A 16,438-nucleotide genomic window follows, 5' to 3' on the forward strand; every position below is an offset into this window, starting at 1 on the left:
CAGATTGCTAACAGGCACTGGGAGCAATTAGCTCCAAAACTGCTGATGGTTTTATCAGCTCAGGTGAGAAGTGATTACAATCTGGACACCTGCTCATTTAGTTGTCCTTAATAACAAAAAGATATCATTATTATGAAAGTCCACATTAAGACAAGGGACCTACACCCAAAAGCAGAAGAGAATAGGAATTCACAATTACTCTTAAATCCCACAATTCGTACTGTAAGTACCAACAGATAGTGAGCAATCTGAACTGTTGTAGCTTGTACCATATGCCTTTTAGGTAGGGAGGTGTCTGCTTACAAGTTTTACTTGGAAAGACTTTACAGAGAGGTTAAAATGAAGGTTAATCATGTACAAATAAAACCAGTGTCATAACTACATAACCACAAAAACATCACATACAAGCCACACCCACACTGAACTTCAAAGCACTCTCAGCTACTTAAATTACGAAGAGTCCTTTCCATTCCAAAGTTCTGTTCTTTTCTTCTCTTGGTAAAAGGTAAAGCAGTGCAGAGCAGAAGAATGATACGGTTTCTTTATAAAAGAATTGAAGAACACTCTCACCTTTACAGACTTACCATAAATGAACAGGGCTGTATGTTTTCAGTGCTATGACCTACAACTTACCTGGGTTTTTTTGGTCAAACTCCAAATTCAGTTTTCACATTTTGATTTCAGACTAGCACAGGTTATCACTACTAGACAAGTGATACATTCTCTTGCCATTCTTAAAATCTGTGCTAAGAGATTTGAGTTTGCCTCAAATCTCTTTTAATACCAGTAGCAGTAAACAGACCTGAGAACCATGAATTTTTCATACACAGAATGAGCTCAGATTTACTTAAATTTCATCCTGTGCAGGCGATAGAAGTGCTGTACTGGACTTCTGTCAAAGCAGCAGAAAGTGAGGAGCAGCAGCACAGACCACAAGAGCTGTGACCAGCAGAGGGATGCTTTGGTGAGCCCAGAATCAGGTCCTGCACGTACCTTTGGTCGAGCACAGCCTCTGAATAGGACGGCGGGGAGTCCAGCTCCACTGGCCTGTGGTAGGGCTGGCTGGCCATGTACTGGATGCCGTTGTTGACGTTGTAGGTGACGCTGCAGTGGTGCGGGTGGTCAAGGACCACCAGGCGAGACAGCAGCACGGGGTGCTGCAGGCGATGCACCGGCAGCGTCATCAGATTGTTGCGCTTGCGCTGGTGGTGCAGCACCAAGGCAAGGAAGGCCACCACGAGGACAAAAATGACAGAGCTGCCAATAATGGCATAGGTAATACTGGGGTAGTAAAGCAGCTGATTTTCGGAGGTCACGTAATCTTGGCCACTCCCTGCCTCTGCAAGACAAAAGGAAAAAGGAAGCCTGAGATCGGTTGCAATATAAAACTGCTTTTGACCTATGCTGTGTTTTCTGCTAACACACTGTGTGGCAAGAGAAAGTTTTCCCTTCAGATTCTGAAAAATGAGCTTATTAAAAGCACATGCATGCAAACTGGAGATTGGCAGAGTATCCCTCAGTCCATTCCCACCCACAGTAGTGCCAGCAAGTAAACTATAGAGAGACAAGCTGAGAAAGAGGAAAATACACTCTGTAGTAGCATGAGTATCTCCCCCACCCCACCTAACAGTCACAGCTTTTGTTTCCAGAGGTGAGATACCCAGTTCCAAGCCATAACAGCAATATCTCAGCTGTATCTGGCAAAGCTCACTAGAATCAGAGATGTACAAGGCGCAACACTTTTTTTTTTTAACTTTACATTTCCCTGACACCATTTAAGCCTCGTGTCCACAAGGTCTTGCAGACATTGAGCAATATCTTTCTGTGCAGCCTGTAATTCCTTACAGCCTCAAACAAGCTATTCTGACATTCATCCACCTCAAGAAAAATATGAGGCTCAGTAAAAACCAAACCAAACCAAACAAACAGAACCTCAAATCCACACAATTACAAGAGCATGATCCATCCAAATTTGTAATTTCCTACTGCAGAAGGTTGGCACAGTAAGTCCTAGCATATGATTTTCTTTTTTTTTCCTTATCAAGCAAAACATCTTTTCAGTCATTCAGAATTGCAACAGAGCCACTAACATATTTCTCTAACAACAGATAATGAAATACACACTGACTGTGCCCAGCATAATGGAAGACCTTTACTCACGCACCCAATTGCTTCCATCCAAGATGCGTTAGGTATCTCTCTCAATATTTGATTTTGGTAGTTCACTTAAATGTTTAAACACCAAGCCACAATTTCCAGCATCACTAAAAATAGCTTCTGCATTTGTCAGTAAGATAATACAACATAAAATGGCGAATCCTTTAAACATCTTCATTTTAAAGCATAGATACTTTCATAAGAAGATATGAGATGGGGGGAAAAAAAAGACTGTAACAGAACAAAGAAAACATAATTTCTTCATTATGAGAGTAGTGAGGCACTGGAACAAGTTGCTCAGAGGTGTGGATGCCCCATCCCTGGAAATGTTCAAGGCCAAGGTGGATGGGGCTTCGAGAAATCTGCTCCACAGCAGGGAGGTTGGAATGAGATGGTCTTTATGGTTCATTCCAACCCAAGCCATTCTGTGATTATTGGTCCTGCCACCAACTATGAAAACTACCACTCAGAGCTGCTTTACTGATGATGCCACTACAACCACAGACCAGAGTTTTTCAGGCAAGCTGCAAGCCAGACTTTTCTGATATTTAGTGTAACACCTCAGGGGGGATCTTTGCTAACTTTATTTCCCTGTGCAACTGTGCTAGAGAAAGCAGAAATCACTGTTTCCAGTCAACAATTGGTCTATGGCTCACTCAGCAAAGTAAACCAAGTCTGCAAGAGGAATGTAAATGAGAACAGAAGGAAGGAAAGGAACTGACATGCATTAGTAATTTTAATTACAGCTCATCACATATTACTCTGTCTCCTTTCATACACTCCCTAAATTCAACAGCTGAGAAATGAATTCATGTCACACATCACAGACAAGGGCCAGTGCAGGGAATATAATGACAAGCAGACCATTTTTATGCAAGCATCAAGAAGTTTATTTTCAAGGACTGACCGTGGATGAACACTACTACCTGCAGCAAGTGCGAGGAAGGTAAATCTATTATGACATCCCAGTAAAATACCACAAGACTCTCATTCAACTTGGCTCACTGGTTACAGTGCATTGGCATAAGGCTGCAAACAGGATGCTTTTGCAGATCAGATGAGACCTAATTATTTACCACAGGGTCATTCTGCAGCAGCACAGTCTCTTCTCTGTATAATCCCCATATTACTAAAAGGGGAGAAAAATGAGAAGTGAATTATCCATCAACTTTTTTCCCAAACTTTTAAAGTTATCCACCTGTTTAGGATAACATCTAGGTCCTACAAGAACCAGTTCTATAAATCCAAACAAGTTAACTAGATTGCTGAAGAAAAACTCCGTTGTCAAAATTCAGATGGGATCTGATGATCAACTTCAAAACAGTGTGAAACAAAACATCTCTTATCTGGTTTTACAATCCTTTTAATACGACAATCATAGACATACTTTGCAGAGATTTGGGATAACTTTGCAGTTAACACGCTCTTTTGGAGATTTGGGATTACTGTGGCATCATTTATTTACCAGTAACTCTATTCCTTTTCGGGTGTTTAGATCTGTTTCTCGTATTCCCATTTAGTTCACGGTCTTTCTGCAACCTAGAGCAATCTAAAGGCATGCCTAGGGATCTGTATAGAGGTCTCTGAATCAAAAGCAGAGCTATTAGGGTATTGTTTTGAACAGTCTTGTCTGGTGCAACCTTTGAACCAGCCAACACAGCAATATTGCATAAAAATTGTAATTAGCATCTCTGTCAGTTCAGCTAATTCTAGCCCACATGTCTCTAACATGAAGCAGCAGCACAGAGGAGTACACACATATCCTGTGAAGAGGAGGCACCCTCCCCATACAAATAATCCAGCTCCCTAAACACACGTAGTCTTTATATCTGTCCAGGAAAAGACTGTACATGAGATGGAGTTCTAAATAGGAAGCTTCAGCTACGACTGAATTTAAGTCTTCTTTCACCACAATAACAACATTATTCTTGCCTTATTGGTGGGTTTTCTGGGTGAAGAAGACAATCTGAAGTTCTCTTAGCAATCCACACTCACAAGTGAAGTCCAGTGGCATTTCACTTTGGCTGTGATATAATTTATTCCACGAAAGATCAATATCTTTACCTAATCTCTCTTTCTAGCAAGGCCAGTAAATCCAATCCTGAAAAAGATGAAAGTAACATTACCTGAGCCTCTCAACACAGCATGGCTTGCAGTCCTAGAGAGGTGAACTGCCCTTAAGGGTCTTCTAAAGTAACACTTTGACAAGAAAATTGCTCTATGGTGCTGCTAAAACAAAACATAGTAGAGAACTATGAGACAGCTTTGCATATAGGAGACTTTTAAATCAAGTTTTTGCTTTGTCTTCCTATATAGCTGATCATGTTGAAATAAGCAACTTTCTAGAACTCCTTGATAACATTCTGGGTTTTTTTTGTAGAGCTTGGTGAATATTCAGAGGTTTGGAAGGGAATGAGGGGCACTGAGCTGAGACTGCCTGATGAACCTCTATCCATTTTGCACTCGATGTAAAAGGGAGGAAGTGAGATACAGAGAACACCTGAAAACTGTCTCTTGGACATGCACAACTACTTAAGGAAACAAAATCCATGACTCTTTAGCTCTGCTCTAATAACTTTCAGCAAATGTTTACACATCACAGAAGTCATTTAACTGAATTTCTTGGTAATTCAGTTATCATCTCCCAGGAGAAGCAGGCATTATCCAGGTAGGCTTAAAACGTTCTGTCTGCTCTGCTACTAAGTGCAAAGGCATGAAAAAGAGTGAGAGGGCAAACAAATTTCATTTAAATTCATGGAGTATTTACTATTTAATGCCTTTTTTTTTCCCTTAAGAAGATCCATTTTCTATCACGCCACATATAAACAGTTTATCAATGCCACTTATGCCTATTAAACCCCAGTATCGGGAATACTGAATTCACAGATTAGAGATTTTTGGAGTGTAAAAAGCCTTGTGAATATTTAGGAAAACACTGATAAAGGAAACATAGCAGGTTGTGCTTAGAGGTCTATTTTATTGACTGTGAACAAATTTGCTGTCTTGAAGTTTAAAAAAGATCTGAGAGAAACTGCATTAAGTCTGCCAGACATAGGGATGAGAGGCTATTATTTTATCTTTCACAATCCTCTGCTCAAGCCTGGCTTTTCACAGTTCATTGGAGAAAAAGCTTTTGAAATACATAATCTGAGCAGACATCTGTAGCCTTAATGAGCACGAGTCATGGTCCATCTCCAACAAAGATGCTACTGTAACAACACATTTAAATTCCAACTGGTTAAAGTGCAGAGCTGCAGCTTGGAAGGTTAAAGACTACAAAAATCAAATGCAGACAGGCAGAGCCTCTGCACATTATTTACTTTCTGTGTTTGGAGTTCTTAGGGCATCCAGCTAAGTCTCCCAAAACCCTTATTAAATTTTTCATCCTTGATGATTTTATTGCCCTTAAAACAAATCTTTCATAGATTTTGTGCACTGAACTCTTAGAATGTTCTTTATTCTCATGATGTTTTTCTAACTGACTTATCTTTTTTCCCTATTGCCCTTCTCAGTGTTACAAACAAGATCTCTCACGGACAACACAGCACCTTGACCTCATGAAACCTCCTGCTAGGTTACCACTGTTCCCCTCCTGAACAGCTTCACAGTTCCCATAGACACCAGAGACAAGGATTTGTTTTCAACTGCATTCAAAGCGTGTTTTTGCCTTGCTATGGCTTTCTCCTTTTCAGGCACAGAAGAGAGATTCACTAATGGAAGTGTTACACATACTAAGCAGGCCTTATCTATGGGAATTGGCCAGAGGAATACAATATGATTCCATTTTTGCTTAACAGGTATTCGGTAAATGGGGAAGATTTCTGGGAAGGCACCAGGATGAAACTCCTTCCGGATATGTCTATAACAGTGATGGCTTCACAGACAAAGACAGACAATGGGCATCTGCACAGATGTTGTGGCTTCAAATGGTACCAACGTTATCCTGTGTTTAACTCCCTGCCAATCACACAGACAGAACCACAGCAAACAGAACCATCTTGATCTAAGAAGCTGGAACAAAGGGTGGATCTATTCCCAGCTCTTGAAATTACCCATCAGGTAATTTTTGCCACCTCTGCCTGGTTCCTTGCCCGGCTAGCCCCACCTGAAAACTAGATAGTGATGGTCCCACATTCTCAGGACATTCTCCAAAATTTTAATACAAGAACTACATTTTCCTGAAAAGTCCAAGTGTTGCAAATATCAATCAGAAGCCTTAAATACCACTGGATGCCCTGTCTTTACCTATTCCTTCAGATGACTGGAAAGACAGTCATGACCTTGCCTGCACAAACACAGTAGGATCTCTTGATATGAATAATTTGTTAGCTGTACATAGATATATGTATATATATATATATATTTACATCACTATTGGTATTAGTGTAACAACTTGAGCTCTGAGCAATGAAACAGAATTGCTCTGTATAATGCACTTTAGAGGTTCTGAGCAAAACAATGGTTATTGCTCCCAAGAATGTAAAACTAAGTGTAAGACTTGGAACTATATATAGTTATAAAAGTAGCTAGCAAGACACAGATAAACCTAAGGACAGTACCAGTCAGCAGAATTAGAAGCAGTGCCAGCATGTCTCATTCAGTGCACCAGAATGGGTGCATTACCAGTGCCTTCCTCCCCAGACTTAAATCCTCATCCTGACCACGCTCTACAAGAGCTGTGCTTTCAAGTCTTTGCAGCTGCTCTAAATGAGCAGCTGAGTCAGCCTGAAGATCAAGAGCCTCACCTCTCACATGCCATCCTGTTTTATCTTCTGCAGGGCAGGATAATTACTCCATGCACTTCACACACACACACACAAAGAAAAGAAAATCAGCAAACTGAGCAAATAAGTGGAGAACTAAGAAATACTTAGCAGTAGTCATAGCAACCAAAGTTCTAAAATTAACTTGGCAGCAATGTAAAAACCTGCAAAGCCAAAACCTGCCATAAAGCACAGAAACAAAAGGTCCAGACTTGTCAGCTGGAGGGAGCCCAAGGAGGAAATTAAAGTGTTACTCATAAGTAATTTAGGACTACTCCAGCATTGATCTATGCAGCAGTTCCTAGACACATGATTGGACAGTGGTGTACTTTGATTAAATCACAGTCACTACAAAAAACAGGCCCAAATCAGGGGTAAAACATAAAAAGGAAGAACTTTGTCCTGTCAGTCGCCTCTATCTAGTTTGTCAATGTAGGGTCACCATCAAGAAGGCTACCACAAAATTAGTTACTATGGACTTCTTGTAACATTTTATGACAGGAAGAGTCTGGGGCACTAAAAGCTTTTGGGGCTTGTGCTACTATTGGCCACTCCCAAGCACTAAATTAAACCTGCTCTGCAGAAGGAAAATCTCTAACTGCACACACCAGAAGGCTCTTTGGTAGACCAAGTTTATAAAATAAATCAAAAATCTGCTTCAAAGAAAGAGCAGTATAATCTTCATAGCATAAACATGCTCTGGTGCTCTTGCTGAGACACACAACAACTACACACCACCCAGGCTCTACTGCCATTACACGAGAGGTGCCTAAGTTGGAGATGATAGCCACTGATCCTAAAGCATAGCCTGCTCCTCCCTCCAATCTCCCGAGAGATATTCCAGTCTCACACAGTATTCCCCAACTGCATAAACGTCCAAGTTTGAGGTCTTTGGTTGCTGTGTAATCTCTTGTGTACCATTAGTGAGTAATACAGGATAGTCTCGAAAGTTAAAACAGTATCGTGTTCTAATGGAGAAGTTAACAGAACTGTGAAATCCAGCCAGCAAGACCCAGGCATACTCATTCTCCAATATCTAAGGAATAATGGAAATACACTAAAATACAGTAAGTTCCACCTCATCATGAGAAAGAACTCCATTACATTGAGGCTGTCCAAGGAAATCATGGCATCTCCCTCTCTGGAGACATTCAAGAGGTCCCTTCCAAGCCTATCTGTAACATCAACTTCATCTTCAGTTCTCTGACTAAAGCATACTATTTTCTATCAAATAACCTTGGCATCACTGGCAAATGTATGTGCAAATGCACTGCCCTGTCTTCTGCCAAAGTTAATTGTAGCTCTGAGCCAGGTAAGAGCCTGGAATAGTATCAGCGCCCTGCCAGTGCAAAGGCATGCCCTACCTTGATTAATTTTGAAAGGTCATCAGTACAATTCCAAGTCAAAAGTATGACAGAAAACAGGCTTAGCAAAGGCCATGGGTGGCTTTGCTTTTCCTATTCCCTAAGTGTTTAGAATCCAAGTTGCCATGACATACTCCACTAACATTCCTTGGAATCATGTGAATATCTAGGAGGCAGAAAAACCCAACAAATAAAAACAAAAAGTAAATTAATTAAAATGAAAATTTGTGGATTAAATGCTTGTGTTTTTATCATCTATCAACTCTGAAAAGAGATTACACCCATTGCTAAACTGTTATCAATTTATCTTGAGTGATCTACATGCCTGAAAAAAAAAAAGCATGTTATTTCAAGAGAATGTCTGGAAAAAGCCGAATGTAGGATGCTGTGCAGGACAGCTGAATTGCATTTTTACAGCTGGCAAGAAGAGACACACAGTGCTCAGCTAGAATGTGCACATTAACTTTTTCCTGGGTGCTGATTAGTGCTATGAACAGCTGGAGCGTAAGAAGGATAATAAGCCTTGAAGAAATGCAGTGCAGGATTTATGGAGCCTGCAGTCAGGTATACGTGGCAAGAAATACTGCTCAAATGTGATTTAAATCTATTGTAGAGTAAGTTTATAATCAGTTTATAAATTTAGTCTAATCGTTCAAGAACTGTATTTTAATGGCTCTGATTTTTGAAAAAGTGTTAGTACAACATCCATGTCCTGCTTTACATAACATTATTGTCAATTCTACTTATTTTCAAGAATTGTGAAGAAGATATGTTGCCAGATACACAGTACACATAGCTTCACTTGTTCAAGAAGCTACTACCAATCTAGAAACCTTGAGCAGGTTGTGATCCTGAGTAAAAAAAGAAACAGATCCACAGAGACAGACAATACCTTCCAGGTCACCTAATCCCTTTCCATCACCCATTCAGTCATACCTACTCAATGCCCCTTCAGTGACTGCCTCCTCCAGGATGCCACAGAAGGAACCAGCAGCAAATCCACTCTAGCAAGACCCTGCAGGACACCCTCTGGCTCTAGGAATCAAGAGGAGACTGGAGAGGAAAGCAAGACTACAACAACTGAGCAATGTGGGTATACAGTTCAAACCAAGATAAGCTCAGTGCTTGGTTCCAACAAACAATACACCCGTGTGAAGTTCCATTATGAGATGCTTTCCCTGTTAAAATTATCCTGACTTTGCATTACATTTGTTTTGACATACAAACTAATGTTTCCTTTTAGCTGCAAGATTTTTAAACTCAAGAAACTCTTGCCAAACAGTGGCCTCAGTAGCTTCACTGTGTTCAAAGTTCCACCTTTAGGAAGGTCTTCATGAACACTGTACTTGGCTGCAAATCAAATTCTAAATATTTCCTTAAATATTATATGTACATATAAAAAACAGAAAAAAAGGAGCAAAACACAAAAGCAGATAAGACAGCAATTGGCTGGGAAAGCAGCTATTTTGCACAGCCCTTTTTGGCCTTTCTGATCACAAGACTCAGACTGTCAAATGCCAGAGAAAGAGAGAGGGAGGAAGAAAGAACAGAGACGCAAATGAGGCAGAGAGAAGAAAAACAAAAAAGCTGCATTTGAAAGGTAGTGTACACAAATGGGACACTAACAAGCATCTGGAAGGCATTAACACAAGGAAGAAGATAAACATGTGCTTTTCACCCTCTGATAAAAATCTCACTTGATCAGAAAAGATGACACTGAAAATAAGGAGTTGGGAGGGAAACATTCAAAGACTGTGGCTGCTGTGGCTCATTAGAAAACTGAAAGTTTTTCAGGGGGGTCCAAAAGCCTCTGCTCTGAACCTGAAACTATTCAGTAATTACCTGAATGACAGAGAATGCTTATTCAGCTTGCTCTTAGGCAACAACAACCTTGCTAGATGAGATCAAAATTAAAAATTATTTTAAAATAGCAGGAACGGTCAGGATCACATGTAGTCAGGTGTCAGCAGGGAACAGCATGTTCACTAGCAGTGAAAAATATACCACCAACAGAATCCAGCAAGGTGTGCGCTTGAGTATATACCTAGCTCAGGACATCACACTTTAAAAAAAAAAAAAAAAAAAAGCAAAGGTGAATCAGAGCTTGATGGAGAAAAACATGAAGTATCAGATGCCCACACAGACACAAACTACCAAAAAGAGATTGTTTAGGCTGAAGAAAATATTGCAGAGAAACTCTAAATATTTTTAAATACAGAAGTTTGAAATTAATGAGAATCAAAACCAGGCCTGCTCTAACAATGTAAGTGCAGGGCTTTCAAACACTGCAGGGAAGTGTCCCAAATGACTAATGTGAGAAATCACAGCTTTATTTCACACATCTAATTGATTAGAGTTGTCACCTCTGCCAGTGAATAAACAGTAGTAGCACCAAGTGCCTCCATGCCTATAGACTTCCACTTACACAGACCACTCCAATGGTTTTACCACAGGGACTATCATTCCTGTATGTCCTCAGGAGAGTTTCACAAAGTTTTCCTACCTTATACAAAATATCCTACAAATTTTAAGTATGGCAATCTTGGTTGAATTTGAACCACTTGCTTCCAAAGGCAAAGCACCACAGTAACTTACTACTCTACATGTGTAGCTCTGGTGTGAAGTGCAACTTGGAGAAGTGGCAAGGAGAATGCAGCACTGGAACAGATCCCCTCGAACTAGCAATGGTCTAGCTGTGCTTTGGGAATATCCTGAAACCTCTGAATGTATACAATGACTTGCAGTCAGAAATAACACCACTCTCACCCTGCCAATCAAATAACCCAAAACACCCTATAAAGTCTAAATTTGGGTTATTTCTCCTAGTGAGCTGACAAACCTATGTTTGTTTCACCAAACCTGTCTTCAGATAAACAGAAAAAAAGACAAAAACCACCTCCTAACAATGAGGATGAAGGTCCTCCTGTAAAGAATTTTATATCCCTTGTTACTTGATCCCATTATTCTCCCAAGTTCAGTAGGAGTTCATACTTCATTGACAAATCAATAAATTTGATAAGCCTTAGAAGCTAAGCATGCATTCAGAAAGGAAGAAGGAGCTCATCTCCTCCTTTAGAGTGCAGAGGACACTTGGATACCTTTACCCCGTGGATGGACCTAGCATAACATTTCAGACGCTTAATCAAGATATTATAGTACCTGGGACTTGATCCAGAATATGTTTTTGAAATGTGCATTATAAAAATTTTGGTCTCACTTCAGCAAGTTTTCATATAAATAAATTAAGCAAAAAAAAAAAAAATCTTTAATTACAGAACAGAAAATTGCTGCACTTGATGAAAGGCTGTTTATTCAGCACTGACAAATGCAGTCTAATGAACGTGAGAGTGCCAGATTTTATTCTTGCTGAAGATGTAGTCTTGCTTTTTGTTTCCAGAGAGATTGTGGAAACATTTATTTTCCCTTTGACCCTGGCTGACTGACTAAACTAGTCATACTGAATTGTGCAATTCTTGATATGAAAAGCATGTGTACAATGCAAGAAAGAAAAATGTATTTTAAAATTTGTTTTAAGAGGCAAGAATCATAACTATTAATCACTTTGTCAAGATAATTACTGTATGCAAGGGCAAATAAAGAGATTTTTGGTGGCATACTTATAGTTCTCGTTCTGCGTGAAAAGACTGGAGGCAAATAACAATGATTAGTACAGCTTAGCATAGTTTAAAAGGCACTGAATTAGCTAATGTGTCACATGAGAACGAGCCTTTATTGACAGAAACTTCAGCTAATGCATAGCAGTGGTAAAGAAGGTTAATAGAAAACTGGCTTATCACAAGGAAAGGATATTAACTGTATTATGGCATGATTCTGCAAAACCCCAATGAAACCATGTTTGAACACTGGCAGCCTATTTTGGCCAGCTTACTTGAAGACAGAATTAGGTTGATGGAGAGTGCAGCATGAGAAACAAAGATGATGAATGGGGGAAACAGAGCTTAAATATCAAGAGAGAAAAAAGCATGCTTTATTTAGTATTGAGAAAATATTATTAAGAGGAGATATGACTGAAGTATTTATAATAGCCACTGGTTATAAAAAATAAGCTCAGTGACTAATTCTTAGATAATTGGACAGATTAGAACTAAAGGTGAAGGAGAGCAAAAGGGAAAAGATGAAAGAAATTTAATGAAACACTTCTCAGAAAGAAGAGAAAATAGGTAAAATTATGCTTCATGACTAAATTTAAACGCTGGGGGACTGTGTGGGCTGGATAAAAGCTTCTAGGGAGCATAATTTGTAATAGCTGAGACATGTTTCCATTTACACACACAAGCATCTGCTGCAATTTTAAAAATCATTCTTAAAGGTTAAGAGTTTATGTAATTTGAAAGAGGGAGAAACAAAACCATTTACTACTACTCCTTTATATACAGATGCAAATGGCCAACTATAGTATTTTTTTAGTACTATTCCTTTAAGTATGTAAAGGCAAATCACGTAAATGTTACCGTAATCCAACAAGATAGGTAAACCTATTCCTTACCTAAAAAGCAAGACCTAAATTAATAAAACTATTCACTTCAAGTTGCTGAGCTAAAGATTGCCAGCCAGGATCAGAAATTGGGAGTGCTCAGCTTCCATCAGCCATACCCTGCTCTCCAAACACACAGAGACTTTAATGAATTATTTACTTTTTCTTTACTATCAAAGAGGAGGCAGCTTTATTACTTTACTCTTAAGGTGCATTTAATTATCCTTGAGCAACCCAGTCCTGTCCTCCCCAGCACTCTGTGGTATTTTAACAAGCTGTCCACATACAGTGTTCACATGTTAAAGATGGAGGCTGATTTAATATGCTTATATCTCAGCTTAAAAACTTGTCTAAACACAAATTAGGAAAGAAAATTTAAATAAAAACAACCAAATCACACTGGATTCTAGTCTAAGTGGAACATACCAAGTACCTAAAAAATACTGAATAAAAATGCAAAACAAACCACAGACACACACTGGTCTGCATGACTCCTTGCTCCCTTTACGAATAGCTTCAATTTTTCTGCTAATTTTGTTCCTGTAGATAAGCACCCCCTAAACAAAGACCTCTGGATGCTGAAGGCCTGACTGATCTTCACATCACTCTGTTTAGCACTCACTCTTACCTTGTGCTTGATGGTTCCTCTGCATCATGCTCACCTGTGCAATTCTACATCCTCTTTGAACATTTTAAATACACAAACAACAAATGGTGCAATTTGCTCTCATCAGGCTTTTCACAAAAGTTTCAAGAGCTGTAAAATTGGAACATAGTGGTTACCTGTGATTCATAAAGTGACAGATGACCTGGGATATCTCTGCCTAGGAAAAATAAATCCTAAAATGCAATTTTCACACTCTGGGGTGTAACTACCCTGCATTGGGAGTGTCACTGCAGTTTTGAAGGGATTAAAACAAAGAGCAGGCTCCATAACTAAGCCAGCTAAAAGTTTAATTAAATACAATTGCTTGCTGTGCTTCCCTTCCCCAAACAGCCTCATACATATTTATCACTGTAATTACAGCAGTAAAAACCTCCACAACTAATTATGCCATGCTTCTCATCTTCTATATGCCTGGAATTTTTTACATAATTACTACTGAAATTAATTGCAAGTTAGTTAATATTGCACTTTGTCCTTTCAAGCTTAATTGAAAATTTTTCAAACCAGTCATTCTTGAAAGCATGGTGCTTTTACCTCAGATGGTGCCATAGCCAAAATGTTATTTTAATGGCTTTTAGTAATACAGCATAGGGGAGTAGTATAAATGTTATCATTTAAAATAAGAGAGAGTTGCTCTAATGCATATATACCATATGCTTGGTAGTGCTACATTTTCCAGAGAATATTCAGCCTGCCCAGTGCCACTTGGCCTCTCATGCAGTGCATTAGCATGTCATCCCTTGAGACAGAGACTGCTATCAGCCACAGTCAGCTTAGATAAAGCTCAAACCTGGAATTTTATGTGACTGTGGTTTAAGCATTGTGCCTAATAATTTCAAGGGTGACCAATGATTTTGGATGTCCAGTTCTACAACTGATTTTGAAAAAGTAACAAATATTTCCTCCTTTAAGAGGTAGGGGAAGAGCCAAAATTTGACTTGGTCTAGAAAAATAATTGCCTGAAAAATTTTGACTTAGCCCAGGAAGCACACAGTGTCCTCATTTTCTATGGCAGTTTCTGTAATCAAGTGTGATTTATTGATTTGGGGGTGCCTTTAATGAAGGACATTGTACAATACAAAATCTTCCTCTCAAATAAAGTAGTATCTAAATGCCATGCTGTGACCACAGACAGAAGATGCAGAACCCCTGGATGGCAATCCCAGCAATTTCCAAAACACAACTGGCACTCAGTGACACATCTCTGCAAACCAGAGGACATTTCAGGAGCCCACGCCATACAGCCTCATGTAACTCAATCTACTATTTTTATTATTTCACTATTATTTTCATTTAAATCTATGTCCTTAGGATCTTACAACAGTGGCAATGTTAGTGGGTTTTACCCATTAAAATAATTCATTATTGTTTTAAACAAAACAAAGTGTATTTAAAAGACCTTTTCAATCTTAATTTCAAAGCTTCAATCTTGCTGTGTTTGTTTTTTTCCATCTGTCAAGAAATCTTGCAAATTTCTAATCAGAAGATTTTCAAAAGCACAAGAGAACTTTGCTAGGAGAACACTTGTTCCTTATTCCTTCACTATAAGTCTCCATAAACCAATGACTCAATGGGTAATTTTTCTCTTACAATCTTTAAATTTCTGTAGATTAGTTCAGCATCTTGTTGCAACAAAAATCAGGGCAGTTGTGAGTAATTAAAAAGGTAATTAATAAGAAAAAGCACTGAAAGTCAAGAGTCCAAGAATGCCAAGAAAGCTCTTTCAGCAATGTGATAAAGACCTATGACAAGTGATCCCTTACGAGTAAAGCAAATGAATGCAGCATTTGTTCTGCCTCGATAGAGTAAGAGCTGCCTGTGAGTAGCTGTGAACCTGTGAGCCACATGTGTATTATTAGCTAAGAGGTTCTGAACAAACTAGATTGGTACAGTCAGAAACCAATGATTTCTGTTTTATAGATAATTTGCAATTCAATGAGGAAAAATCCCTGCTTGTTTCCCATGTCCAGTTTAAAAGTGAACCAAACACAAATTCACTTGTGCATTTTTACAGACTGACTATAATTAAATACTTCTACCTACATAAAATTGCAAAGTTCTTTGTAAACCAGTCTCATATTTTCTTAACCAAAGAAACTTCCATTGTGCTAATGGCTACCAAGTGTTACACAGATGTATACACAAAAATAAAACTAATGATTTGGTGTGAAATTATTTTTTTTTTTTGTACTCTGCGCTTTTATCTGATGAATGTCTTCTATGCTCTTATTTGAACCTCAGAAAACACGGTTCAAAAATTTCATGCTAGTTCAGATGTTCTAAGGGTTTCTCAGTGCATACCTACATGCTACACTAAGAAGCATTTTTTAAAACCAAAAAAGAACATAAAAAAAAGATTCTGTCAGCGTTACAAATGTTGACAGTCATTTATTTCAACTACCCCACCACAATATTTCTGCTTTAATTAAACACTAAATCAGTCAAGTAGGCATGCAGATTTAATTATTGCTGTGGTTTAAAATGAGCTTATTTTCCCTTGAAGCCAGTGAAGGTTAGCAGGATGACCTCAGTATAATGGAAAATCCTCAGTCTGGCAGGATGCTGGCCACGAATTTGTCCCTTATGGCACAGTTTAAATATCTTTCTCAGTAATACAATGCTCACAAAGAAGTACTGGTTTTACAAGTTTAATCCAAACATACCTGAGGTCTATAGCAACTGAATATTTGATGGAAATAAATCAACCCATTTTAGGAAAATGGCCTATTCAACATTAACTTTATCAGCTCAATAAGAGTGGACCTGATGCAGAAGTCCCCAAACATCTACACGTTTGATTGATACTTTTCTCCTCTAACTCATCACTGTGACCATTTCACTCAGCCACCTCGGTACAGGAGTCAGGGTCAGGTCACTTCAAGTGAAATGGTCAGAGCTCTCATAGGGGACAAGGGGTGGTACAGGGAAGGGGAAAGAAAAGAGGAGTCTTTCACCACATGGTATCAGTTCAAAGCATTTCCCCTCAGACATG

The 16,438-nt window shown here is 38.9% G+C and overlaps 1 protein-coding gene across 1 annotated transcript in view; it reads right to left on the reverse strand.

Annotated features, from left to right (window-relative positions):
- Positions 1-16,438, reverse strand: part of LDLRAD3 (low density lipoprotein receptor class A domain containing 3) — a 105,046-nt gene that overhangs the window by 5,416 nt on the left and 83,192 nt on the right. The window contains exon 5 of the mRNA XM_031505051.2: positions 994-1,339. Coding sequence (XP_031360911.1) covers positions 994-1,339 — 346 coding nt within the window. The remainder of the gene's footprint in view (positions 1-993; positions 1,340-16,438) is intronic.

This window comes from Lonchura striata, chromosome 6, assembly GCF_046129695.1.
Source record: "Lonchura striata isolate bLonStr1 chromosome 6, bLonStr1.mat, whole genome shotgun sequence".
Classification (NCBI taxonomy): Eukaryota; Metazoa; Chordata; class Aves; order Passeriformes; family Estrildidae; genus Lonchura; species Lonchura striata.